Source organism: Triplophysa rosa, linkage group LG8, assembly GCF_024868665.1.
Source record: "Triplophysa rosa linkage group LG8, Trosa_1v2, whole genome shotgun sequence".
In the NCBI taxonomy this organism is placed as follows: domain Eukaryota; kingdom Metazoa; phylum Chordata; class Actinopteri; order Cypriniformes; family Nemacheilidae; genus Triplophysa; species Triplophysa rosa.
Window position 1 is genome coordinate 20,620,666 of NC_079897.1, and position 26,472 is coordinate 20,647,137.

At 38.2% G+C, this 26,472-nt stretch overlaps 2 protein-coding genes across 6 annotated transcripts in view; both read right to left on the bottom strand.

The window, feature by feature from the left end:
- Positions 1–1,535: 1,535 nt before the first annotated feature.
- On the bottom strand, positions 1,536–5,368 carry cd79a (CD79a molecule, immunoglobulin-associated alpha). Its single transcript, XM_057339429.1, has 5 exons — positions 5,094–5,368; positions 4,141–4,491; positions 2,462–2,577; positions 2,239–2,298; positions 1,536–2,023 (listed from the first exon to the last, which is right to left on the bottom strand). Exons 1-5 carry the CDS (start codon positions 5,131–5,133, stop codon positions 1,910–1,912), a joined length of 681 nt encoding a protein of 226 aa, XP_057195412.1. The 5' UTR covers positions 5,134–5,368; the 3' UTR covers positions 1,536–1,909.
- A 131-nt stretch (positions 5,369–5,499) lies between these two features.
- The window catches only part of arhgef1b (Rho guanine nucleotide exchange factor (GEF) 1b), a 38,976-nt gene continuing 18,003 nt past the window's right edge, over positions 5,500–26,472 (bottom strand). Inside the window, exons 7-31 of one of the 5 annotated variants that reach the window (XM_057339424.1) lie at positions 26,051–26,191; positions 22,176–22,205; positions 21,138–21,255; positions 20,982–21,033; positions 20,660–20,692; positions 20,008–20,178; positions 19,745–19,886; positions 16,508–16,657; positions 15,551–15,741; positions 14,601–14,747; positions 14,380–14,462; positions 14,147–14,272; positions 13,908–14,022; positions 12,704–12,804; positions 11,972–12,046; positions 11,820–11,895; positions 11,544–11,711; positions 11,369–11,456; positions 11,186–11,293; positions 11,007–11,068; positions 10,503–10,646; positions 9,760–9,858; positions 9,132–9,304; positions 8,814–8,913; positions 5,500–8,327 (exon numbers count right to left, since the gene is read on the bottom strand). In XM_057339424.1, coding sequence (XP_057195407.1) covers positions 8,839–8,913; positions 9,132–9,304; positions 9,760–9,858; positions 10,503–10,646; positions 11,007–11,068; positions 11,186–11,293; positions 11,369–11,456; positions 11,544–11,711; positions 11,820–11,895; positions 11,972–12,046; positions 12,704–12,804; positions 13,908–14,022; positions 14,147–14,272; positions 14,380–14,462; positions 14,601–14,747; positions 15,551–15,741; positions 16,508–16,657; positions 19,745–19,886; positions 20,008–20,178; positions 20,660–20,692; positions 20,982–21,033; positions 21,138–21,255; positions 22,176–22,205; positions 26,051–26,191 — 2,668 coding nt within the window. In that variant the 3' untranslated portion in view covers positions 5,500–8,327; positions 8,814–8,838. Of the gene's footprint in view, positions 8,328–8,813; positions 8,914–9,131; positions 9,305–9,759; positions 9,859–10,502; positions 10,647–11,006; positions 11,069–11,176; positions 11,294–11,368; positions 11,457–11,543; positions 11,712–11,819; positions 11,896–11,971; positions 12,047–12,703; positions 12,805–13,907; positions 14,023–14,146; positions 14,273–14,379; positions 14,463–14,600; positions 14,748–15,550; positions 15,742–16,507; positions 16,658–19,744; positions 19,887–20,007; positions 20,179–20,659; positions 20,693–20,981; positions 21,034–21,137; positions 21,256–22,175; positions 22,206–22,285; positions 22,690–26,050; positions 26,192–26,472 lie in introns of those variants that run through there. The other 4 variants (XM_057339423.1, XM_057339428.1, XM_057339425.1 and 1 more) reach the window with 4 other exon arrangements.

Consider the following 26,472-nt stretch of genomic DNA (forward strand, 5'->3'; position numbering starts at 1 on the left):
TATTTCATTCCGAGTAACGCCCATCATGTTGCCCATATTTGGTGAAGTGACGTTCTTGTGTGACGTAAAAACATAATAAAAATAGCCTAATAATAATAATATGCATTTAAAATAATATATTTGTCAATTTTTCACTTTTACTTATACTGTCAACAAATGTGTCTCTTCTACAGGACAGGGTTAAACAATGATGTAAATAGAAACAAAACACTTATTTTATATCATTTATTCACATTATTATCAGATTGTCTAACAGTTAAACAGAATGACATACTGAAATTGCTGAAATCACAAATTTGTCTGTGTACAGGTAAAATGGAGTAACTGGTAAAGTATGAGATATAGACTTAAGCATTTGTTCTTTATATTAATATTATTTTATTACTACCGCATTGCATTTATACAAAACGTGCATAGAATGGCATGAAGCCGGCTGGATTTTTGAACATTTTTATAACTATATTTTTAAAAACAACACCTATGACCAGGGGCGTAAATCCCGGGAGGGGGGGGGGCGGAGGGGACACGTCCCCCCTCAAATCATATAAAATCGCACTGTCTATTGTGCTAAATATATTTATGTATACCTAAACTAATTGTGTAATTAGAAAAAAATACAAACGCAAAAAATGCGTTTTAAGTTTAGAAACAGTTGAGTTTCCCCTCCCCTGCCTCACAGTGGTTTGGCCCACTGCCTGCTTTCCCGTTCATCTCACTTACACTACACACATAAGAAGGTGTGCGGCTCAGTTCATCAGTGTTTGTTGAACTCCAGTAAGAAGGCTATTTTATTCACGTTAAATGAAGTAATTCTCTTTAATAAATTAGTTGAGGCAAAAAAGGTTGATTACTGATGTATTTTTCCATGAATCTGCTGTGTTAGCGATTAAAACGTTACTTAGCTAGTTAACGGTAGCTTGTTGCATAGTGCGTCACACACTGCAACTAACACGCCGAAGCCGTTTCCCATGCATTGTTTTATTTGTGGCGACCTGGCATAATGTTAACATTAACGGCCACAATTAGCCACCGATCCTTGCCATTCCGGTCCCGTGTCACACACATACCGGTGACAATTTAGTGACTTTGGCACTATATTTAGTGAATTTCAGACCCATTTTGTCCACAAAAGGTGCACAGGTTTCATTCAGTTGGAAAAGCTCGTTTTCTCAGCATCTATTTTGTGCAGTGTGTGCGCGGCGGATAAGCTAAACATTCAGTTGACTGAAACTCGACGATTCATCAACGAGTACAACAAAGAATTTAAGCGTCTGTCACTGTTACTGACTGTTTGGGTACACGAACATGAACATAGTACATCTATGCACATAGTATGTTGGCGGAGGCAGTGCACTACATGGGAAAATAACCACCACTCTTTAATGTAGATGTATGGTGACTTTGTCAGACGATGTTGCAGTATAAATCAGGATAACATTTTAAGTGTTTAAAAAGTGACTCATTGTTAACATGTAGTATCATGGGTAGAGTGTTTTTATACTCGTTTCCTGTCTTAACAACAGAGAAAAAAAATGGAAATGGAAACAGCTTTATTGGGTGTTCACTTATATTACAGTACGTGGCAGTTCAGTTCAGTTATATGACGACTGCAAGTCTGCATGATAAACCCATGAACCTTATGCATATTGTCGCTTTGTGATGTAGTAAGTACAATTTTGACTGTATTATTTGTGTCCCCTTCAAAAATTGCTCTTGAGAAATTTATGTTTATTTCCCCCCAAACCCCCCACCCCCTTTAAATGAGATTTACGCCCCTGACAAATGATGAGAAAGTGTTGCACTTTAAGGTATTTAACCACAGTGCACAGAGGATGAGACACATCCATCTATTCCTTATTTCATCCTTTCCTCTCTGCGAATCGGACTTATTCATTTCTCCGTAGCTCAGCTAGGGCTTCTCCAGCTGAATTTCTTCTCCACAGGCCACATCTTGATACGGGCCTTGCACATGGGAGCGTTGGATTTGATGGTAAATTGAGTTGCAGTCATCCAGATTTAAACCCTGTAGAGAGATTACATTTACATATGCTTTTGGTAGACACTATAATTCAAAGGGCCTTACAGTGCATTGATGCTATACAGGCAAGAATTAAATAATTGAGCTTAGCGTCAATAGCACCTTGACCTACCAGTTTATACACAGGTAGACACTCATAACACATCACATGGGATTTGCAAAGATCTCATTAGTATACAAAAAGAACACAATGGACATACCTCATAGATATTTTCTTCCTCCCTTCCTTTCTTCCTCTCCAGTTCATTTAACCTCTTTGACTGGAGAAATAAAGTTGTAAAGTGTACAGTAAATATACCCTATCCTGTAAATCTACACCTGTCATCATTACCGAATCATCACAGTCACTTACATCATGATGTCAAGTTCAAAGCATAATATTATTTATCTACATCTAAGCCTTAAGTTAGAGGTGTGCCTAACCTTACAAAGGAGCATGGTACCAGGGATCAGCACACACAGCAGCAGTAAGACCCCTTCTGCTGTAATAATGCTGTTCTTCACACTCTCGCTGAGGTTCAAGGTCTTGTGCATCGGCACTAATGCAAGAGAAGTAATTGGACTGTTATCACAAGATGCCTTCTAGGGGTGACAAGACACTTCATTGGAAGCAGATTATGGAACAAAGGTTTGAAAAGATTAAGAGAGAATAAACACAAACTGAAAGAGTTGATGCCTGTATCTCAGTTGACAATATAGGTCGCTTGTGGATCTATTACGAGAGTTTTTAACAAACTTTATCATTCAGAGTGGGTTTATATCATTGAATGGGCTACTTCTGTTTGCCTAATGCGGCCAATTGATTTAAATGTGGAGAACATTAGTTTTACAATGTGGCCTTTCAGTGCACTTGAGTGGATACGTTGTTAAGTTTATGGCTTTTGTAGTGATATAGTGAAGACTGTATTATGTTAGACAGCGGGCCTACAACACATTAAACAAGAGAATACATATTGTGTTATACACTACCACTGAAAATCGTATAGGGTCACTTGACATCTAGTTATAAAGGCATCTGCCTGTTTGAAATACATTGTGGAGAAAAATTGAATTCTCTTTCATTACAAAAATAAGAAATACAGCACGTTGGATATAGAGGTACAGTGAGGGAAATATTATTTGATCCAATTATTGTTTGCCCACTGACAAAGAAATGATAGGTTTTTAATGGTAGGTGTATTGTAACAGATAGAGAAAGATTATTAACAAGAAAAAAAACATTATATAAAGGTTATACATTAATTTGCATTTCAGTGAGTAAAATAAGTATTTGATCCCCTACCATCCAGCAATAATTCTGGCTCCACAGATTGGTTATGTGCCTATATGGACCACAGATTAGTCCTGTCACTTTAAGAAAGCACTCCTAAGTCTGCTTGTTATGTATATAAAAGATGCCTGCCAACAGAATCTGTATCTTCCATTTCAACCTCTCCACCACCATGGTCCAGACCAAAGCTGTCAAATGATGTCAGGGACAAGATTGTAGACCTGCACAAAGGTGGAATGGGCTTCAAGAACATCGGACACAAGCTTGGTGAGGAGACAGCTGTTGGTGCGATTATTTGGAAATAAAAGAAATACAAAATAACCATCAATTGTCCTTGTCATATCACCAAGACAACAAAGTGGCTCAAGGAGAAGCACATTAAGTGTCCTAGCCAGTCTCCAGACCCCAGTCCTACAGAAAATATGTAAAGCAGGCTAAAACTTCAAGTTGCCAAGCGACAACCAAGAAACCTTAAAGATTTAGAGAGGAGTGGACCAAAATGTCTCCTGACAGGTGTGCAAACCTGGTGACCAACTATAAGAAATGTCTTACCTCTGTGCTTGCCAGCAAGGGTTTCTCCACCAAGTACAAAGTTAGGTTTTGCTCGGGGATCAAATAATTATTTTACTCAAGGAAATGCAAATCAATGTATAACTTTTATATAATGTGTTTTTCTGGATTTTGTGGTTTAAATTCGGTTTCTATCAGTTACAAATAAACTTAAAAAAAGAAATGAAGGGTCCATAATTTTTATGGCAAGTAGGCAAACTTACAAAATCAGCAGGGGATCAAATTATGATTTCCCTCACTGTATGTTGCAATTTTGACTCACTGTAGACTTGAAGGAAGGTGCCATGGGTAAAGATGGCAATGCGAGGAGAGGTAAGATTGATGAAACACTGGTACAGGGCAGTATCAGCAACACGGACGTTCTTGAGAATCAACCAATGGCATTTGACTCCATCAACTTCAGTCATTGGCTCAGCCTTCACCGCATCTGATAGATTCACAAATCTTGGTATTGTGGTTCCGTTGACTGTGTGAGTATTCATGATCCAGGTGACATGGGGCTTCTCCTTACAACGGTAGCAGCACTGGATTGAGGCCTTTTCTGACACGGGAACACGCTGAAACGGCTGGTCCACCTCCAGCTGCACCATTGCTTGATTACCATTGGCAACAGCTAACAATGAAATAATAAACCAGTGTGGGTGCGTGCAAGTGGTGGCAGTTTTTGAGTTCTTTCATTCTTCTTATAGGCTACTCTTGGATTTTCAGTAGAAAAAAACATGTTGTCAAAGCAGTTCAATCTACAAAGAAAATCTCGAACAATGTCCAAATCTATAAGCTACACTTCGAGCAGAAAATGTGATACTTTACTGTTAAAATCAACAGAAAACTTTGCAAAATTAATTTACACCACAATAAATGAAAGTAACAGTTTTTTGTTTTAAAACTAGAGACAAATCTTCATGCTGCTTGCAGTGAGATCACAGCTGCTGGGGTAGGAGATGAGCTCCACTGAAGCAGAACATACAAATGGGCAGATGGAGACTTAGTTCTTATGTAGTAGATTAAACATAATTTTATGTACTTTTTAATTTAATTAATCATCATGATGACAGGTTCTCTAAAAAATATTACATAACTCTTAATTCACATGATAAATAAAACCCACAACTCATCAACATAAATGGTGATCAAATTCCTGTTAGTTTGCACATTTGTTTAAACATTTTACATATGATATTCTCACATAAACAGACAAAATGTTTTTATATTTACCTGCCAAAAAAGACAAGGACAGGACCAATCCAAACTCCATCTTTCAAACCAGATAATTGAAACAAAGCGGCTGCTTAAACACAACGGCAGAAATGCAGACTCTTCTACAAATGTACCTTCTCAGAGACTGCAGACTTTTCCTGTATAATCTACTGTAGTGTACACACGCCCACTTTTTTTGTTCCCCTTTTGGTTACTGGCACAGTAATACATACATAAATGCATAATATATATGTGCCCAAATACATATATATATATGCAATATATAAATGCATAGTATATATTTATGGCAAAAAATATAAATGAGAAAATATGGAGATACAATGTTTCAGAAAGACAGCAGCTATAATAATAATACTATACATTTATACATCATGTAATAAATGATTTGATGATAAACACAATAAAAGCTCAAATAACATTTGTTCATTTATTAAAAAAGACATAATAAAAAAACGTACCTACATGTTTCTTAAGTATCGTACAAAATAAAATCAAAGCCCAAATACACAGAATAGTTCTTGCATAATCATTTATATAGACAGACATTAATGGAATGCCTGTATTTAGTAAACTTCTATACACAGTATTACATAAAATGTAGGAATGATGTATGAGGGTTTAGATCATTTGAACAAAACCTTTGCTGGGGCATCGGTTACTAAAGGAAAACAAATTTTAACAGCCACAAACAGGTGCGACAAAAATTGATGGATAGTATGAGTCAATGGTGCATTGCACTTAAAGAGGTGACTTTACAAAATATCAGATGTGCCAAAAGCAGATCTGAGATTAACAATTACACTGACCACTGCTGAACGAAGAGAAGGGACAGAGTGCCAGAAGGACTAAAGGAGCCCTTTGAAAAGAAAACCTAAATCTGCACAAGGCACCCTATAAATAGATTTAAAAATACAGCTATACCACTATGTATAATATATGTGTGATTAGATAGATGCATCAAAAGTGTACAAGGTGAGAGAGACACTTTACCCACAACTCTCTTGTCAATTAGTTCACGGTAAATTAGATCATTTCTTCATTCCAAGTTGCACACATCATGCAAATGAACTGCAACTGACTCTTGCCAAGTGACACTGAGTGAGGCCTTCTAGGCTTAGTCTGGCAAAGGGTGTCCTAGTTTTCTCTCTCATACCCTCTTTTATAATAGGCAATGCATAGTACATAACACAAGTTTAAAAAAACATCAAAACAACAACACAAAACACATACAAGCAAATGAAAAATTATGCCACCAGAAAGACAGCTAGGTGGTAAAGTGGGAACGAACATCTTGAGCCACCTTTAAAAGTTATTTCATTCATTACTTCTAAAAGAGAATAAAAGATGAAAACAGGTCTGATTGACAGCTACTAGGACCAACATTGCTGGTTCTTCTGATGTGAAAGCAAGACTTCAGATAAGTAAACCATTTGGAAACAGTTGATAAAAGAGCGAGAAAACAACTTAAAAACGAAATGAACAAGTTGGATCTACCAATATAATTCACACTACAATATCAAATCGGGGTCAATGTTGCATAACTAGGCAGTGGGTTGAATAACATCATGAAAGCATGTTGCATAAGATCATAATTACGGTACTGGTGAGAAAACCCACAGTTTCTGCACCCAAACTCTGAAATGCTATCAACACCCAGATTTACTTGGTCTTCTGTGGTTACTTAAGGCAAAGAGTGCAGAGAGAATATGCTAGTCCCTTAAACCGAAAAACATGATCAGATAATGAGGACCAGCATCTTCTCTACAATAGATACAGCAGTTCATTTCGGCGCCAACTTTTAATTCCTTCACGCCAAAATAGGATTACAAACCGCCTTTACAAGCAAATCCACTTCAACATTTTATGGGTTGATCCAGCAGAGAGGTGAAGCAGTTTAGAGAGGGATCGGCGAATGGATCGTACCCCATTCCCTTTCAGCCCAATGAGTGATTCTCAGCTAACTTTCACATGCATTACCAGACAATGATCTTATATGTTCCTCTATCTTAACTCTTTGGTCCAGTTTAGGCTGACAAAACGACTCTTAAAAACAAAACAAAACAAAACTCAGAAGCAATGACGTGACTGGAAATGACTGATACCTTATATACACATCTCATGATTTTGCATAGATACAGTACACACAAACAACTATATGATCTGTGTCTACCTACCAGACTACATCTGCTTTGCTACATCAGATCAATAAACACATGCACGAGTCTGTCATACATCATACATGACCTCTTATGTTATAACTCAAATGTGCTTGAGCTGTCTATGCAGGTAGTACATTTGAAGCGATTCATACTAGATTTTCACATATCAAACTCCAACTAGATCTCTTAAGATCAAACCTTGCACCAGCTTTCTCAGCTTCACTCTCGAAGGTCAAGTGTGTAAACCAGCACCACCTTACCCAAAACCATCTCCCCTTCCTCATCCTACTGAACTGTCCAACTTAACACTTTTCTTTTCTTTCTTGAAAAATCACAGACGTTCTGGTAAGACGACACAGAATTCAAATAAACTACAAACATGTTAAAACCAAACAGCATGTCATTTTTCTTCTTACTACAGTTTGACCCATGCAAGGGTACTGCAAAATAGAACAATGCTCTGCTAGGAACTCCACACATACCCATTTTAATTTCTGTTATTTAAAATAGACGGTAATGTATTTTTGGATGAGAAAATTGTATCATTGGCAAAAAAAGCTAATTTGAAGCTTCACTGTTCATTTGAACAATAAATAAAATGGCACATCATTTGTTTGTATAATCTGATAGAAAACCTGACTCTGTAACTCCAGTCTTAGTGGCCGGCATCATATCTAACTAAATTTACAGAGATGCAAGTTTCTTATGAATATAGATAGTCTCTTGACACTAAACTAACTTGACATGCGTTGACAAGTTTAACTTAATTTACTTCTTACTTTAATCGTTCTTTAGATGTCATACATTTCTTTGGCATCTTTTGGCAAGACTGTCACTCTTCTGTCACTCAACAGAGACACATACACACGCATTCATGCTCATGGATCACTATAATTTCACAATACCCGGTCTATTTCAGGTCTCAATGACTTAGAAACAGCCTGAAGTCTGCGGTCAATCTTCTGAAAGGAGAGCTGAGACAAGAGAACAGCAGACAAATGTAGGCAGTAATAGTCAATCATTGAATCCTCTGCAAGCCACTTCAAGACTATTTTCCAGCACACACAGTGATCTGAAAGTGAAGAGAACAGAAGATGAGAAATAAACGCATATAACACATATTTTTTAGTTAAACACTTTTTAGAAGGATGCATTTGGACAATATTTGATGATGTTGATTTATATATTACATTACATTTACATTTCTGCATTTGGCAGACGCTTTTATCCAAAGCGACTTACATTGCATTATACTATACACTTGTTTCTGAGTATGTGCAATCCCTGGGATCGAACCAACGACCTTGGCGTTGCTAGCGCCATGCTCTAACCACATTTGGCAACATTTAATCAGATAAAACATCATTTTACCCAAAGAACAATGGCTGAGTAATATAGTATTATATTTAAAATGCTTAATGCATGAGATAAAATACAGCCAAATCAAGGTGAATGTACTGTAGAATGTACCGATATCACCCTTAATGGCACTACACGACAAAGACATTAAAGTATAAAAACATGTTCATGTATTTTGAATGTGTAGTTTTACATTTACCTTTGACAGCAGGTCGTGATGTTTCTCAGTTGTAAAGGCCCCCCTGAAGTGAATATTTCCCAAGGGCTTCTTGCAATTTATAATGGTAATCCTCAACACTCTAAAAACACACAACACAGACAGAATGTATTAGTAAGGATGTCTTGTTCCCAACCCTTTTAATTTCTCTCGTCCCCTCTTAATAACTGCTGAGAACAGTAGAAATTCATCATCATCATCTTTTTAGCCTCTCTTCAGCCCTCTCAATCGATTGCCAGAACATTTAAGCAGGTTGTCCCTTGGACCTCCATTCATACATCATTAAACTCATGCCCTCACCTGCAGTCTCTTCAGTTGTTCCTCAAGAACCTGCAGTTTCCTCTGCACCTCCTCCATGCGCTCCTGAGAAAGCACCAGAGGAGCGCTGATCCCTCTTTCTTCTTCTCCTTTACTACTTTCATCTCCTCCACCCTCCTGTCCTTCAGTTTTGTCATCTGTGCTGGATTCCTCCACTGAAAGGGAAAAAGAGCTCTCTATATAACCATACTGTATATAACCAGCATCTGATTTGTTCTTTTCCTGAGATACACGGCAACAGTAAAGTGTTTTAATAAATAAAAAAAACAGGTGGAATTGAGTGTTTGACCAATTTCAACCGTATCTCTTACTCTTAGATTTAAGCTGCCCTCACGTGAAATGAGTTATATTATATTCAATAAAGTTATAACGGCCCCATCCTTCAGCCCCTTGGCAAAAGCTGCATTCACACTGTGACATGCTCACAGAACAATCTGTGCTGAAATGAGCCACTCAAAGGAACATTCAATTTATGAATAGAATAAAATGAAAAAATGGGAATATTACATTTTTGGCAAGCATACCTTGGCCATATATATTAATGCTTAATCTTCAGCAAGAGGCTGAACCCCATGAAATTAAAAAAACCAAAGTGACACATGTGCAGTACCTGATGATTGACAGCCATCTGTCTCCTGGCTTTCAGGCCCCGCCCCCGAATCATCCGACAGGCTGATACTCCCGACCAACAGTCTCTTCAAAGAAATGACTGTGGCAGAAATGAAATAAAAAGTAAGTATGCTTTGTTAATGTACGTGCTTGATATAATATACACTGCCCGTCCACAAAAAAGTCACAAACTCTCGAAATTCACAAAATCTCGTTGGACCGCCTTCAGCTTTGATTACGGCACGCATTCGCCGTGGCATTGTTTCTGCAATGTATTCCCATCCAACATTTATTCCCGTCCAAAGTTGCATTCATTTTTCGCCAAGATCTTGTATTGATGATGGGAGAGTCGGAGCGCTGCGCAAAGTCTTCTCCAGCACTTCCCACAGATTCTCAATGGGGTTAAGGTCTGGACTCTGTGGTGGCCAATCCATGTGTGAAAATGATGTCTCATGCTCCCTGAACCACTCTTTCACAATTTGAGCCTGATGAATCCTGGCATTGTCATCTCGGAATATGCCCGTGCCATCAGGGAAGAAAAAACCCATTGATGGAATAACCTGGTCGCTCAGTATATTCAGGTAGTCAGCTGACCTCATTCTTTGGGCACATAACGTTGCTGAACCTAGACCTCCAATCCAATGGGAGGGTCTTACCTATTTTCAGAGTTAAATCCAGGTGGTGACTTTTTTTTGGACGGGCAGTGTATTAAATAGAATGGCATAAATTTTCAGAAATGCTTACTTTCATCCAAAGCCCCCGCAGCTAATTTTTCAGAAGGGGTGTGGCTTTGGGTGAGCAGGTCGATGCCATTGGCAGCTAGATAGTCTATGAGTGAAGTTTCAGAAATGTTGCTCTTTTCATCAGCGAGATTGTCCTTGTATCGTGCTACAGTGAAAACAGAAGCAGATTTGGTGTATATATGGTGTGTAGTAAATACGATTATTGCAACATTTTACTCTATTTTGATACTTTGCGCAAATATATTTTTAGTTCATTCCTTATATGCATTCGGGTAAAAATAAAACAGTTGATAGTTGAGAATGCGTTGACATAATGCTTAAGTACTTAGCTTTGTTGTGTCAGAATAGTGGTCAGAATATTGTATAATAGGTTTGAATATTGGTACATCTCATTTTCCCCAAAATATTCTGAATATTAATACAGTGTCATAAGCCAACATATTGCAATAATAGAACAAATTCCCAAGAGTAACAAATATTGCAAAATAATTTTACAAAATCTCACCACTGTGACTTTTCAATGAAACTGCGCCATTCTCCGTGGGGCTAAGAGGAGGATGAAAGAGACTAAAGGAGAAAAACAAAAAGGTTTTATTAAGAGAACCATAAAGGGTCATAACTCATCTTATACTGTAGGGTCTGTAGAGCTTTGCTATTTGTGAAAAACACACTCACGAGCCATACCCAGGTCCAATAGCGCTGCTGGGCACGCTGCCAGCTCTCTGTCTATCAAGTCCACTCCCTTTTCTCTTCTTCAGCTCATCAACTGCAGACTTAATCACTTCAGTCCAGCTGAAACAAAATATTAAACTTTCCCAGTCTTGATCAAAGGGACATCAAAAGCTAAATTTCACCTCATAAACTCACTTTCTCCTTTCCCCGACAGATTGAGCCACTAGCTCGTATATCTGTGCTCCGCTGTCCCAGGTGAAGATAACGTAGAGAGCCTTTGGGTCTGGGGGTCCGAAACAACAGTGTCATTACATTCAACTGGGTTGGTACTGAAGTACTTCTCTAACCCAAACCGTCAAACTCTACTGACCTGTGGCCACATCTCTGAGGAAAACCGACTGCAGCTTGATAATCGGACTTAACATCTGTTTGCCCTCCTGAACGGCGATGTTGCTTTTGCTCTGACACTTCAAAACCATCTTATCATCCTGCTTTTGCATCAAGACCAACAGGTCTGACAGCAGCACGCAGTGAACATCTGCAAACATACACAAACACAGGAAGGTAAAGGGTTGTTTTTTGATTTGTTATGCTGCATTGCTTACAGACTGAGAGATAGATATTTCTGCATGAAAACAACGGTTACCGATTGCTTTCTCCTTGGTCACCTTCCATGTTAAAGGGCCTTCAAACAGCATCTCCCTGGTGGTCAGATCTATGTTCTGAAGAAGAGTGGAAATAATTCACTCAAAGTTTGTGAATATGTAGCTTACATTCATACATAAAGATTTATCTTACCTTGTACTCAACGTAAAGATCATTGCTGGGCTTTAGTCCTGAGGTGTCCAGCCTGCGCTGGTAGTCCTTCAAAATCTGAGAAAATCAAGTCATGGGTGGATATTTAGAAGAAAAATGTATGACAGGGGTGACTAAAATCTTCTTGGGTCATTCTATAGAAGGTTTCATCTTAACAACATAAACAAACGTTCCTGCGCATGCGCACTTTTGTGACCCCAACTTAACTTCCGGTGCACATTCACAAACAATAGAGTGCCTGTAGATTATTTCTGATAACAATCAAAAGAAACCGAGAAGAACCGTTGCTTGGCTAAACTTGTTTCTCCAATATTTTAAATTTAGACTGCGATACCAAGCTCAAACGCTAGATGTCTACACGGCTTGTTTAGATGAGACCAAATACAGGACCCATTCAACAGATTGTTTATTAAATAAAATGAACATACAACAAAACTCAACAAATTGTTTATTTAATACAATTATTACACAGTAAAATAATAATACAAATTAATATTAACATGAATTAAATAAAATATAAATAGTTATATTATTAGAAACTAGAAACGGTCTATACTGCAGGTATGATATATACAGTAATGATATAAAGTGGGTTTTTTTGTGGAAATCCATCTCAAGAATGTTTTATCTATTACATAATCGATCACAGAATAATGTATATTTTAGTGAAATAAGTACTATATAAAAAAACAAAGTCTCTGTATTGTCTCTTACCAGTAAGTTTTCCATTTGTTTAACTTCTTCATTGACGTGGTTGAGGATCTTGCGACAACATTCTGCTGCTTGGGTAATGTTCGATTTTTCTGTTTCAACCTCTGTGAGAAATCAATTATTTTGCTTTTATTTTTGCAGTTTCATTCATCAATATATATTTATACAATAATATTAAAGTCCCTCTGTGATGATTTACGTTTAATGTTGTTTATATATCTATATGGTGTTTTTAATATGCTTTAAGACAAATAAGTGCAAATTTATTCAAACCCATTGCTCAGTATTTTCTCCATTAAAACTACAGTTTGTAAAAAAACGCCGCTAGAGGGCGCAGATCAAAACAACAACAATTGCATAGCTTGATGATGCTGCAAAGGAGCGTGGAATGATGGGATCTGTTGTCTTCAACTCCACCGCAGATGGCCATCAATCAAACGGGAACGAGAAATCATGTTAGTGGATGAGGTAAAGTAATAAAGTTTTATAAATGTTGCGTATAATTGTGGTCCATAAATAAGTGACTGCTTGAAACAAGCTAGTGGCTTGCTAGACACTACTTCCGCATTTGTCCATGACACTGTTGTCATGCGGTTTCTACGTCAGTAAAGAGTAGGGTAACGCGGATATGACGCCATTGACAGGTGACTGCACAGCCCCGTGTCACTGTTTAGAATGGCGATTTTCTCACGATTTACAAGTAGTTGGAAACATTTGAGAAATTGTAAGCACTCAGATGAACAAAATATATAACACTGGCCTAGTGGTTTTTGGACATTTTACTGCAAAATTGTTACAAACTGTACCTTAAAACTGCATTTTACCAAAAAATGCAGTTTTCAACATCATAAGCTTGTAACCACCAATCACGTCAAAACATTTGACATTTTAGCATATTCATATCTATGGGCTTAACGGGTTCTATTGTTTGGCGGCAGGGACTAATTCATGCATGTTCATGAATCTACGAATACTAAACGAGATTAGGGTAGAGTTACACTTTAAGTAATTTTAAAGAATGAAGAAATGATTATAACAGGGAAAACTTTAACATGCTATTTTGATGACAAAAGATGAGTTTTAAGTGATAAAATTGTCGACTGCAGTGGGACTTTAAATGTCATTTATAATTATTTAATACGTTTTTGTGGCCATTTGTTTAGCACTTCGGTGTAGCATAAAAATGAAATAGATTTCAAAACCCCACCTGTGTTCTTGGCAATGTTCTCCAGCAGAAGAGGATACTTAGTTAGTCTTTGCATCTCGATAGGAATGATGTCTTTCAACTGTAGTCTCCTACACTGCGGTTTACTCTCTGCTTCCTAAACAAACCCAGCACAAGGAATGCATTTACACACCAGTATCCAGTAAATGTATCATGCCATAACTTTTGAACTATTTAGAAGACAAAAGTCTAGGTAACATTGAACATAGTGTTTAAAGTACCAGTATGAAAGCATTAAAACGTGGATCCCTCTTCTGTCTGATTTTAATCTGCTCCAAAGCCCAGGATTGGTGACTACAAAAACGTGCGGTGAGCTTCTGAAACCACTCTCCTTCTGAGCCACTGAACTACGGAGATCAAGATTTCAAGAAATCAAGTTCATACATCTGAAAGGAATTCTGACAGTCGGACATAGTCTTAAAAACTAGTGTTTGATGCAGTGCAATCCATTTACCCTGTTTAGAAGTGGTATGCTTATGTTCTTGACAATGTAACTGTCCTCTTGACGCAGTTTTTTCAGGTTCTCAAAAAAAGCATCTAAAATAAAATAAAAAAATGATATACGTTATGTCTGTTCATGGCTACTCAAGCATGTATGTTGGACAGACATTGGAAGACAATCAGACAAAATACGCTGAAATATATCAATATATTTAAGGAGTTATGTCAACGTACAGTGCATGTCTATGATCTCATCAAGGTTAGGAAAGATTGCAGACACTTCTGTCGCGTCCATGATATCCTCCCTCTCCAGTGGGCGAGAAAACACGGTCTGCAGTACGCTCAGCATACGAACGTGTGCGTGCTCGGTTGCAAACAACTCTGAGAGACAGAGAGAAACATGTTCACAGCTTTCACCATTGCCCCTGCTACATACAGCAAGAGATCTAACGAAAAAAACAAGTGCCAAGAATCTCAGTCCCATTTCACACTGCATGCTCAATGACAGCTGTGGTATTACTATGGTATAATGACCAGGGAGTACCATGTTAATACTGTGGCATGCGAAATTTGAGCACCCTAGTTTTCATTGTTACAAAAAAACACAAAAAATACATTTACCTTCCTGTAAAGACGGTTTCAAAGTGACAACATAAACAAACGTTACTGCACATGCGCGCGTTCGTGGACTGCCCTTAACTTCCGGTACACATTAACAAACAGTAGAGTGCCTGTACATTATTCTGATAACAAGCAAAAGAAACCGAGAAAACTCACTACTTAGCTAAACTTGTCTCTCCAACATTTTGAATTTGGACTGCGATACCAAGCTCAGCCGCTAGATGTCAATGTGCCATACGGTTTCTTTAAATGCGATCACGCTACAGGACTATTTAATACTATCGTTATAAAATAAAATAATAATACAAATTAATATTAACAAATTAAATTAAATAAGTAGTTATATTATTAGACACTAGCCAAACTGTTAGATACTATTGGAACACAAAAGAAGATATTTTGAGAAATGTCTCCGTGGTTTTGTGTCCAAACAATGCAGGTCAATGAGGACCAGTGTTGTTTGCTTACCAAAGTTCTTTAAAATATCTTCTTTTGGTGTGCACATGTTTACGCTTATTTATTTGCCCAGAAAAGTGTGTAATGTTTATTTTTGCTCGCTTTACCATTAATGACTTCCTGTCGCTTGATCTCCATCTTGCTCAGTTTGCTTAGATTGTCACCATCAGCAAGTTCCCTCCAGTTGGGTGAATCCTGCTCAAGCTCCAGGAGGCGGGGCTCCATCTCCTCATGCTGAGGGAAGGGGCCAAAGGCGGGGCAAGCGAGGGGCCCATCAGGCAACAGCCCACCTTCCACACTGAGAGACGAATAAAAATGCGAAAGAGAACAAAGTGAAAAGAGATACAAATGTAGGAAGCCGTATAGGAGGTTAAACAGCAGTAAAAGTCATTCAGTGCCAGTAGCGAACCGTGACGTTTGAGCCTTGGCCCTCTGCGCATGCGCAATCCAACAACACCCCGCCCCCCCAAACCCACACACTTAACCTTATTTTACCTTACTGTGCTTTCCTATAGAAGTGCGCAGACATCATTATACCATCACACTTACCACATGATACATTTACAATGCTACTCCAGACTTGAAACGCAACAAGCCGAACAGCACAGCAAGAGAGTTCTCACCAAAATAACACGCAATACAAATACATATCATTATTACACATACGCATTATGATCGGCGTGCCGCGTGTATGTGCTCTTCAACGGAATAATGATTTGCACAAACACATGACCGACACTGCCTATAGCAGATAAACACTGCGGACTTTTATCATTTTTCTGGGGGACCCCTTGCAACCTTCTGGAGGCCCCTGGGGGTCCCCGGAACCCAGTTTGAAAACCCCTGGTCTAGGTCATCACAGAGGGCCCTGAGGGTTCGCTACTGTTCAGTAGATTGTCGCCTTGACGCTTCTCTTTGTCGAATGACAGCACCTGTCAGCCAATAACGTTTCCAACAGCTCTAAGATCAATCTCAATTAGCCCTTGTGCTGCCGTCTCCTGTGGATGGATGAACATGAGTTTCTGAATGTGCATTATGTTGGTGATGGTTAGTTGTTGCCTTACGAGAGCTGTGGGGAGGGTGAGGGGGGGTGGGAGGAGGAAGTTGACTGCAGGTCCACGTCGCTACGGGAGCGAGACTGCTTGGCCCGGGTGGAGCCGCTGCGGCGAGAGTGACGGCGCTCCACACAAAGGCTCTCGCTGCGGCGCACGTTCCTGAACACCCATGAGAGAGGGAATAGGTAGGGAGGGTTGAGAAGGGGACAGGGGAAGAGAAAGGTACATAGAGAGGAAGAAGGAAGGGGGCAAGAAACGAGGGGTAAGAGAGAAGAGGAGAGTAGGGTGGGTTGAAGTGATGAGAGAATCAAAGTGAAGAGTAAAGGAATTGAGGTAGCAAAGGTGGTTTATAAGAGACAAGGACAGACAGATGGTCGAACGGTTAGAGACCACAGACATCAAGAGATGACAGAAATAGAACAATGATAAAGTAAGAATGAGAGTCAAATCTGAAAACTATGTCATTTATGCCACTTTTAACATCTCTAACTCAATCTGAGACCCTTTTGGGTTACGCATAACATCTGCAGCTCTTTCTAATGTCTTAACTGTCCAAATAAGATTATGTACAGCATCATCTGAACCCCAGTTACATTTAGAAAATATTAGCACCAGATAACTGAGCTCACTTAGTGCAATGCACATAAACAGCAGGCACTTCTGCTCCCAATGCATACAGCTCACTTACAGAAAACCCAAAGACCAGGTAGACCCAGAGAAAAACTATATACCATACTTAGCCGTGCAGTGTGTATGAGTGTCAGTGTGACTTTTTCCCTAATTTGCATGACAAAATTTTGCAGATTAAGTAGCGGAAGTGACTTTAAAATTGTTATGGAAGTCATTTATTATTATCTACTCTAGGACTGTCCCGATATCAGGTTTTCCCTACACGGTTATTGAGTCAAAAATGTACAATAACGATTTTATGGTGATATCCATTTAAATGTTTTTCATTACATAAATAATACATTGATCTGTCAAATTTATTTAGGTTATTTTGCGATTTCTCGCTTTTTGACAAATGAATCGCAGTCATAATGCAATTGCAGTGAGGTGGTCTTAAGGCTCAACGTTGAAAGGATGCTAAATTATTTACAATATTATACAATTATCACAACATCAATTATCACGAGTATCGTCGAAACCGGTATATTGTGACAACCCTAATCTACACCTGTCTCATGATGATCTACTTGCCAAGCAGCCTCTTTATGCTCTTTTTAAAAAGGTCAAAAATCATTTGTAGACAAAAAGACAGGGTATATTTAATATTGACTAAATTTAAAGTCATTAAACAGCATATTTCAGAAAGGATAGTTTAATCATCGTGTCAATTAAATTGTAATGTGTGGCTCAACAGGAAACCAAAAAACTTGATGTTGGTCAATCATGTAAATTTGGATAAACGTTGTCCAGAAATCATGCCAAATTCGCACTGGGAATATATGAACTGAAATCGGGTGTGCAACTTCATACTGACTGCTAAATTTTGACATGCAAGACCAAGACATTATAAACAAAAAATTCAAAAAGACTCCCTTAGAGACTCCCTATATGCCACCCTTAGAATCATTACAGGGTAAAGAAGCTAAAACTAAATTTGATCATAAATGTTATAAATTATAAACTGTAGTGAAGTGTATGTTGCATGTGTGAATTAGTAGCAGGTTGAGTCTGGCAGAAAATCCCAGTGACAATCACCCACCTTGTCTTCCTTCTGTAAAAACACAGGACAACGCACAGTTACCCGTTGCATTTATCAGAACTAAGAACAAACCATACATAAACATACAGCACCGAACCAAACCTGTGCCAGCTAAACTCGATACTGCCCTGAACCATCCAGATCCTTAATCGCAAGACCGACAACAAAGCATGACAAAGAGCATGGCGCTACAGTTGAACGCTGGACAACAGCAAACAATGCTTTCACATGAAGGGCAGTTGTAAGAGCGACAATAAAATGCACAGTTGCTTGTTTTGTCACATACTGTAAACAATAATGAAACCAGATGTTACACAATTTGAAATGTACACAAAAATCTGCACAAGCAACTGTTATTTTGACGAAACGTAGCAGTGCAGTACAAGCTTGGCTTTACCTGATAGAATTTACAATAAAACTAACTTTGTGTTGGGCAACTGCTTGCCATATTCTTTACATAGGCCACACATATGAAGCAAACTGAAAACAAAATTCTATAGTACTTTCTTTTTACAAGACTTTATCATTAAATTGTGCAACCATACATGTAAGCTCGAGGCAGTGTGACGCAGCGTAGTGCCTAAAACTTTAGGGCTAGTGGCCAAAGGTTGCTAATTCGACCCCCACAAGGTTCAAGCTTCCAACTATTGAATAAATGATTTCTTGTAACAACTATCAACTTACGATATAATAAAAACTAACTAGCAATATTCACAAATTCAGACAACTTTCTTTAATATCTGCTCATTTTGATAGCTCTAGATCTTGACATGGCGGGAAACTACACAGGCAAAAAATAGCTGCAGGACAGGTAAACCACAAACTAAAAGCTAACAAAACATCAACAAAACAGCAGAACAAGAGATGGGACAAAGTACAAACAGAAATAAAGATACAGTAAAGAAAATTAGGCAGCAAAACGCACACCAAAATTAATGAAGTGGGACGGTTCAGGACAGGAAAGGAAAGTAGGTATGTATGTGCAATAAGGGACTATCCTGAAGTAGGTTTCGTTGTCCACAGGGAGGCTAGCGAATATTGCGGGCAGCAGCAGGAGCAGCAGCACAAAGGAGAGACAAAGCGCTCAGAGTATCATCCCACACTCCCCTGAGGTCAAAGCAGCACAGGAGTTTTACCACACTCCCTTAATCACAACACAATAGTAAAACTGCAACTACACTTGCACAATTTAAAGACCTGTGTTTTAAGCGGTTTAAAATACTTTTTTTAGTTTCTGTGAGCCGTCTCTATTATATTTACAACACAAACTCTGTTCCAGAATATAGTGAGCCGCCTCGCTGGCTACCGCTTATATAGGTGGGTGTCTTTTATGTCTGCAAGTTATCTTCTTTTCACAATGAATTGTGGGACTACATTCAACACTGCCAATGCCAATGAATGTTGCAACAAGGAAGGAGGTTGCATAATAAAAATGCATCTTTTAGGCAAACCTTTGAAAATCTTGTCTCCTTTAGCAGCTCACTAAATTCTGGAACAAAGAGCCAAGTGCGCTTTTTATACTCTTTTCTAGCTCTTACTTGGCGCCGTCCTGACTGTCCTCCACAACGATGTCATCGAAAGAGGGAGGTTCGCTGACGCTGAGACCTGGACCAGTGCTGACAGGAGACACATCGCCCCCTTCTGGCACTGGTTTGGGGTCTAGGCGACTGGTGTTGACACCTACAGAAAAAAGACACAAATCTCCAACCATAAAACCATTTACTTTGACAGGCTTTTTGGATGTCTACCTCTCTCCAACCCAAAACGTGCCATATGGTCCACAATGTTTTATGTCCCTCACCGATTTCAATTTGAGAGTCAGGGCTGGGAGTCACATTGAAGGGAATAGTCGGTACTTCGGTGTTCTCCGAGACACTGCCTGGCCAGATCCCAGTGGATTTTCGGCCTAAATTGTTGATGCTGTCATTTATCAACACTCGTGGAGGAGGAGGGTTTGATTTGGTGGACTTTGCTAGAGAGCACGAGAGATCAACACATCAGTCATATGCAAGTAAAGACTGAGAGCACCAATGATTTTGAAAGATGGAGAGATAATTGGTGTGTGATTGTTAAAGCGATATATACTGTAATGCAATTAGGAGTTTCATCCAAAAAAAGTGTTAGGAGAAAGAAAGACAGAAAAACACCGAACAAATACAACCAGACTACGATTTCATGCTACACAGTATTATTTGAAATCTATTTATTCGTTTGTGCTTTCCAATTAAACTATTCAAAATACACCAGAGATCACGTGAAGATTTGTAACCAAGCATTAAGACTTTTTATCGCGAAGTCTTCTAAAAACCATACCACATTTGATGGATAGGAAAACAAAAAACACAAACACGTGATTGACGAGGAACATGTAAACATGCATTTAGGTTTTATTAGTAAAGGAATGCACCATCTAAGAGGAGATGTTCTACACAAAAGAAAACAGACCATAATACCTTCAAAGTCCAACCTAGATTGCTTACCATCATCTGCAAGAGGGAAACATAGCAACACAAAAACCAATGTTTACTATTCTAATGTGTGAAACTAAGGTTTACTATTTTAACTGCAACTACTGAACACCCTTTGGGTGGTTTTGTGTCTGGAGGTTTTAATGGTTTATGCAGGTGCCAGACACATTGTGTGTTTGAAATAATTAGCGTAATGGTTGGTCGCAAATTGATATGCGCTGTGAAATAATACTGCAGGATTGGTCAGTAAACATGTGATGTAAGCAAGGGGGTGGGGTCTGAGGAGGGGCTTTTACTGAATACGTACTGTTGATCCCGGGGGGTTTGATTGGTTTGCTGGGTTTTCCACCTCCCCATGGCTGTTAAACAGAAAATCATTAACATGAAAAACATTAGAACAAATTACACATGAACAACAATATAGAGATAGCTCGGATGCAAAAAACATCATTTATCAACTAACCCTTAACACCGAAGGAACAGAGGGCCGCCATACGGATTTAGTCTTCTTGTTGTCAAGTGCTCTAGTCTTGACTCCAAGGTGCTTCATATAGAAGGCCACTGCTCCAAAGATGGAGTTACTAATAAAAGAGATAAAGTTACCTCATGAGTTGACCAGCCCTAATTCACTGTATGAATTCACTCTATGACTCTATAAATTCACTCTATGAATTAAAAATCATGAAACTATGAAACCGTTACTGTTCCTCAGTGGACGGGGGTTGTTCCCCAAGTCCACAAGAAAGGGGCGGTCCTTATGACTGGGGGAGGAGCCTATGCATGTCACATGCCTTGTCTCTCATTACACACATGGATTAAGTGACACAGTCGTGCAAGACGGAATAAACAACTTCAACAGCTGCAAGCATCCACCCACAAGCCTTCTCACAGACACATTTCGTGCACAACTCAGTAAATGGGATAAGTTCACCATAAATGAAAATTCTGTCATTTACACAACCTCAGGCATAGATTGTAAACTCAACCTCAGACTGTTCCAAGTCCATGTAAAGTACGTTGTTCTGCTAAACACTAGGAAAGATATTTGGGAAAATGTCGGTAACCAAACAGATCTCATCCCCCATTTACTGCCATAGTGGGAAAAATAAATAGTCGATGGGGGATGAGATCTGTTTGGTACTGACATTCTTCCTAATACTGTATCTTCCTTTGTGCTTAGCAGAACAACAAAAATGTATACAGGTTTGGAAAAATCTGGGGGTGGGTAAATGATGAAAGAATTTTCATTTTTGGGTGAATCCCTTCAAGCTCAGACTCTTGTTTCATATGAAATGCATGATTTTCCATTTTTTGATAGATTTATATTCAAAACATTAGAAATGACAGATGCCTTTTTGAAAACTATTTCTCTACAATAGAATGAACTTGCTCATAACTGCAGACAAGTGACTGCTGGTATATTTAGGCAAAAAGTTTGAGGCAAAAAACGTGATTTTTGCAACAGCAACTACTGAGAAAAGACGTGCAAATCACAACTTACCTTTTGTCCTTGTCAGCGACAATTGAGGGGCTGTAAGAAAAGGAAAAAGGCAATAATTAGAGAGCAATATGAACGAAAACATGCAACCTAATGTTGGTAAAAGATCTCACCGCTTAAAGTTAAGTAACATTTTTCCTCTCTCGTTCTCGACCGGTTTTAAATTCTGTTTTGGGACGGTGGAATCTGAAGTGTTCAAGTTTCTCCTGATTCAAAATCACACTAACTGCTGTATTGTTTTCTTCAGAATGAAAACTAATGAACATATTCTGTCACTTGCAAACAAAAAACAAACTAAAAGAAAAAAACACTAAAAAAAATTGTGCTGCATCAAAATCTGAAGTCCAGTCAAGTCAGTTTTGAATGACACGTCACGTCAAATAAAAATGCAAAAATTAAGTTTACTAAAAACAATCTACTACTACTAGAGTATCTTAAACTGTAAAGACTATGCTGGCTGGCACTCTCCTAAATCACTAAGATTGTCCTACAGCAATGTCCAGAAAGCAAGCAAAGCATCCGGCAACTTGCTATTTAACTGTATCTTTGTCTGATGCAACAAGCATGCAAGAACATAGAAATCAGAGCCTTATGTTTTTCTATAAAAATACAAAAGGAGGAGTGTGATAAGGAATCTCCAATGTCTGGCCAATCAAAAACCTCGACCCTCCTATCAGACTGTGACAACAGCCAATGAGAGGCTCTATAAGTGAAGTCATTGCCGGGAGGAGAATGAATGAAGGAGCAAAAAAAGAGTGAGAGTAAAAGGGCAGTGTCGCGGAAAACACAGGATGATTGTTTGAGTGCATACGAACACCGAATAACCATATTGACACAACCGCACATAAAGAGAAGATTGTGCTGTGTCAAGTCTCTGAGGACATCTAAACAGACATTAAACGAGTGAGACACTTTGGTTTACATTCATTTCACTTCTCTTTATAACATCACTTTACCAATGAATGAATGTGACTGGACACTGCTATTGTTTGTGATCAAAATGTCAGGCATAGATTGTAAACTCATCTCTTCTCTCTGACCTCTGCCTTATCCCCCTTTCCATTTTCTCTTTGGCAGAGAGCCAGAGAGCCGAGACTTCCTGCCAGCGTGGCACTTCTGACATCATCTCTCTTCCACCTCCTCTCTGTTTTTCTCTGTCTTTCTTTGAAATAAGCAGATGACAGGCGTGACATATATATTTTACAGCTCTCTCAGCCCGTTTAAGTTAATTCCAGCTCGGCTGCAAAATAAACGACATTTTATTAGAGTTTTATTAGAGTATCGTGAACATGCAGTCTGAAATGAATGCGACAGGATAAAAAGTCTGCACTATTGTACGTTAGTATGTAATGTTAGTAGTATAGACGGATTAACAAATTACTTTTTTTATAGAGCACACAAAAAGACTGACAAACTCAATTTTTTGCAGTTTAAGCCATTCACTAAATAAACTCACTAAAATTTGTGAGAGCAATTACGGAATTAACATCAGACTCATTTAGTGAACAGCTCGACTTAAAATGAAACACTTAAAACCTAAATCAGTGTCATTAAAGACATTTGCAGTTCTGTGAAAAATCATTTTAATTGTAATTTTTAAAAGTAAGGTTGATAAACCATTTCAGTCAGCCATTATATAGTATTAGTATTCAGGTAGTAGACACGCATGGCTCTTTGACTGTATACAGTCGGCAGTGAGAACCGGTGTCCCCGCTGTCTCTCATTGTGCTGAAAGAATTAATTCAATCCAGATTGTCAGTGTGTGTTCAGTAAAGACAAAACACTCAGCAGTCTCCTCCTGTCTCACTTCCTGCAATGGGGTCCTCACTTCCCGCGAGCTGTAATATTAATGCTTAGAGACCCGTGTTACCTCTTTAATATGAACCGACTGCACTCACTGACCCTCGCAATTACGGCATTTAGACTGCTGCGCTTCAAGGAAAAGTTAACTGAAATAATGAATGTAATAAATGGATTGTTACGTCATGCCCCTTTTTGGTGTTAAGTTAACGCTGGAATCTTACTGCACAGGGTCTGGTTAGGACACGGTGTTAAGCTCCAAAAGGACAAAAAGTGAATTTGAAGTATTCTAAAAACATACTTGAAGCTTTATGGGAGACAGAGAGAGAAATAGACATGCATGGCATATAACACCATACAAGTAGAAGATAGAAAATAATAAATATACAAACTCTATTGTGTCTTGTGTAAAGTAAGATGTAGTAGGACGGAGTATTTGTTTTATTCTTATTTTCTAATATAAAATGTTTATATTTTTATGCAATTTATATCTTTAGATTTATAAAAGATTTCTTTAGTTTTCTAGCTGTTGTTTTTTGTTTAATTTTTAGCTATGTTGTTATGCATTTTTGTCAATGTATTATTCGTTTATACATTTTTATTTATATTCAGTAAAAAAAATACATTTCAATTACTTTCAGCAAAAATAAAGTAAATAGGACTGAGAATTTTTATTATTTTTCTGATATTTAATTTTTACATTTCTAGTTTCATGTTTCATTTTTAGCTATTTTGCTATGTGCTTTTGTTAATTTATTTGTTCTACATTTAATTTACTTTCAGTAAAAATATTTTTTGAGCCTCAACTGATTTAAATGTTGCTAATGCAAACATTACTTTTTAAAATAACATTTTAATATTGAATCACATTTTAATTGATTTCTCAAAATTTTTAATAATTTTAACGATTTATTCTACGGGGTTCAATTCTATGGAAGACAAAATACAGACTATAGAATTAAACAGACTAATGATGAAAAAAACATTTCTTTTTTTAAGAAAACTGTTTTAAGTTCAAGTCCTTGAAGGCCCAAACCATGACACTCATTTATTTATTTATTTATTTTTTTTCTCCATTATTCAGCATTGGAGTTTGGGTTCCTCGCCACAGCAGAGCAGTGCAGTGTTGGCTTGCTCACCGGGAGACTGCATTTATTTATTTATTTATTTATTAGATATTAATTATTATAATGATCTTGCTTGGTCTATAAACACCATGCACTGTGCTGTGTTTTACCTTTCTTTGTTTTCCTATTTGCTCCTGTAAAGCTGCTTTGGAACAATGCACATTGTGAAAAGCGCTATATAAATAAAATTGAATTGAATTGAATGACACAAAGAACATATTAGATACCAAAAAACAAACTTCAATGGACACATCAGCTACTCCTCAGAGTTGATCTAAGTGCACATGAAGCACAGCAGTGAGTGGTGTGAATTCTGATAGGACTATTATAGAACTCACTCCAAGGGGTCAAACGGCACAGCAGCAAGGCGGCACTGTGCAGTATGACACATTCAATAGCTATCACTTAGCAGCCAGTGAGTGAATATCGACAGAGGCTCAGGGGTTCTGATCTGCTGTGAATGCAGATTTGACAATAGCTGTGTTCAGTCACAGTTAGCCCAAAAAGAGAAGTGTTTGGATCAAACTACCCTCTACCCTACTGTGCAGACGGTGATTGTCTCAGCAGGAAAACACATAGAAGATTGTCAGTGTGGGTTCAGGGTTCGATTACATGCTAGGCTATGTCCATCATAAGGCATCAATTGTGAAGTTCTGCCAGTGTTAAAAACAATTACACATAATTCACTCATAGTGAAAATAAGCGTATCTGTGCTTTGAAGCTGAGCTCATTTATCTGTACTCATTTGGACACCAAAAAAACCATGTGATACCTAACAATAACATTACAGAGCACTATACAGTAATCTCCCTAGATAGAAGACATGTCAGAAAATAACCCAAAATTTCTGGAAAGCATTTGTGCACTAGTCATGTGCCAAACATGAATATGTATTTGAAACATATGAATAATTATCACTAATAATAGAATAACACAAGAAACAGTGCTTACTTGGCCTCAACCATCCTTTCCAGCAAGCCTTCAGCTACAGCCTTCTCCTTCATCTCCATGGGGATGCGGTCAGTGGGGCGATGAGACTCCACATCATTTAGCTCACGCTCATTAGGAGTCATTCCCATCATCCTCTTCTGCCTAACGAAGGAAAGAAGGACTGGAATGTTACTGGATCACCTCTACTCTTCGAGAAATAAAGGAGTAAGGCTACATGTTACGGGGTTTCGATGTTAAGTCTTGTTCAATTTTTATTCTTACATTGATTAAGGGCATTAAATGAGTAAATGGGAGATGGAAATTGGATTTGAATGGTGTTTACAGTCGGTTCATTTCAGAGGTCTCAGAGCAGTCAACCAACGTTCATCTTATACTCGGACACCACTAATGCTATTCAAACATACAGTAGATCATCCCAGAAG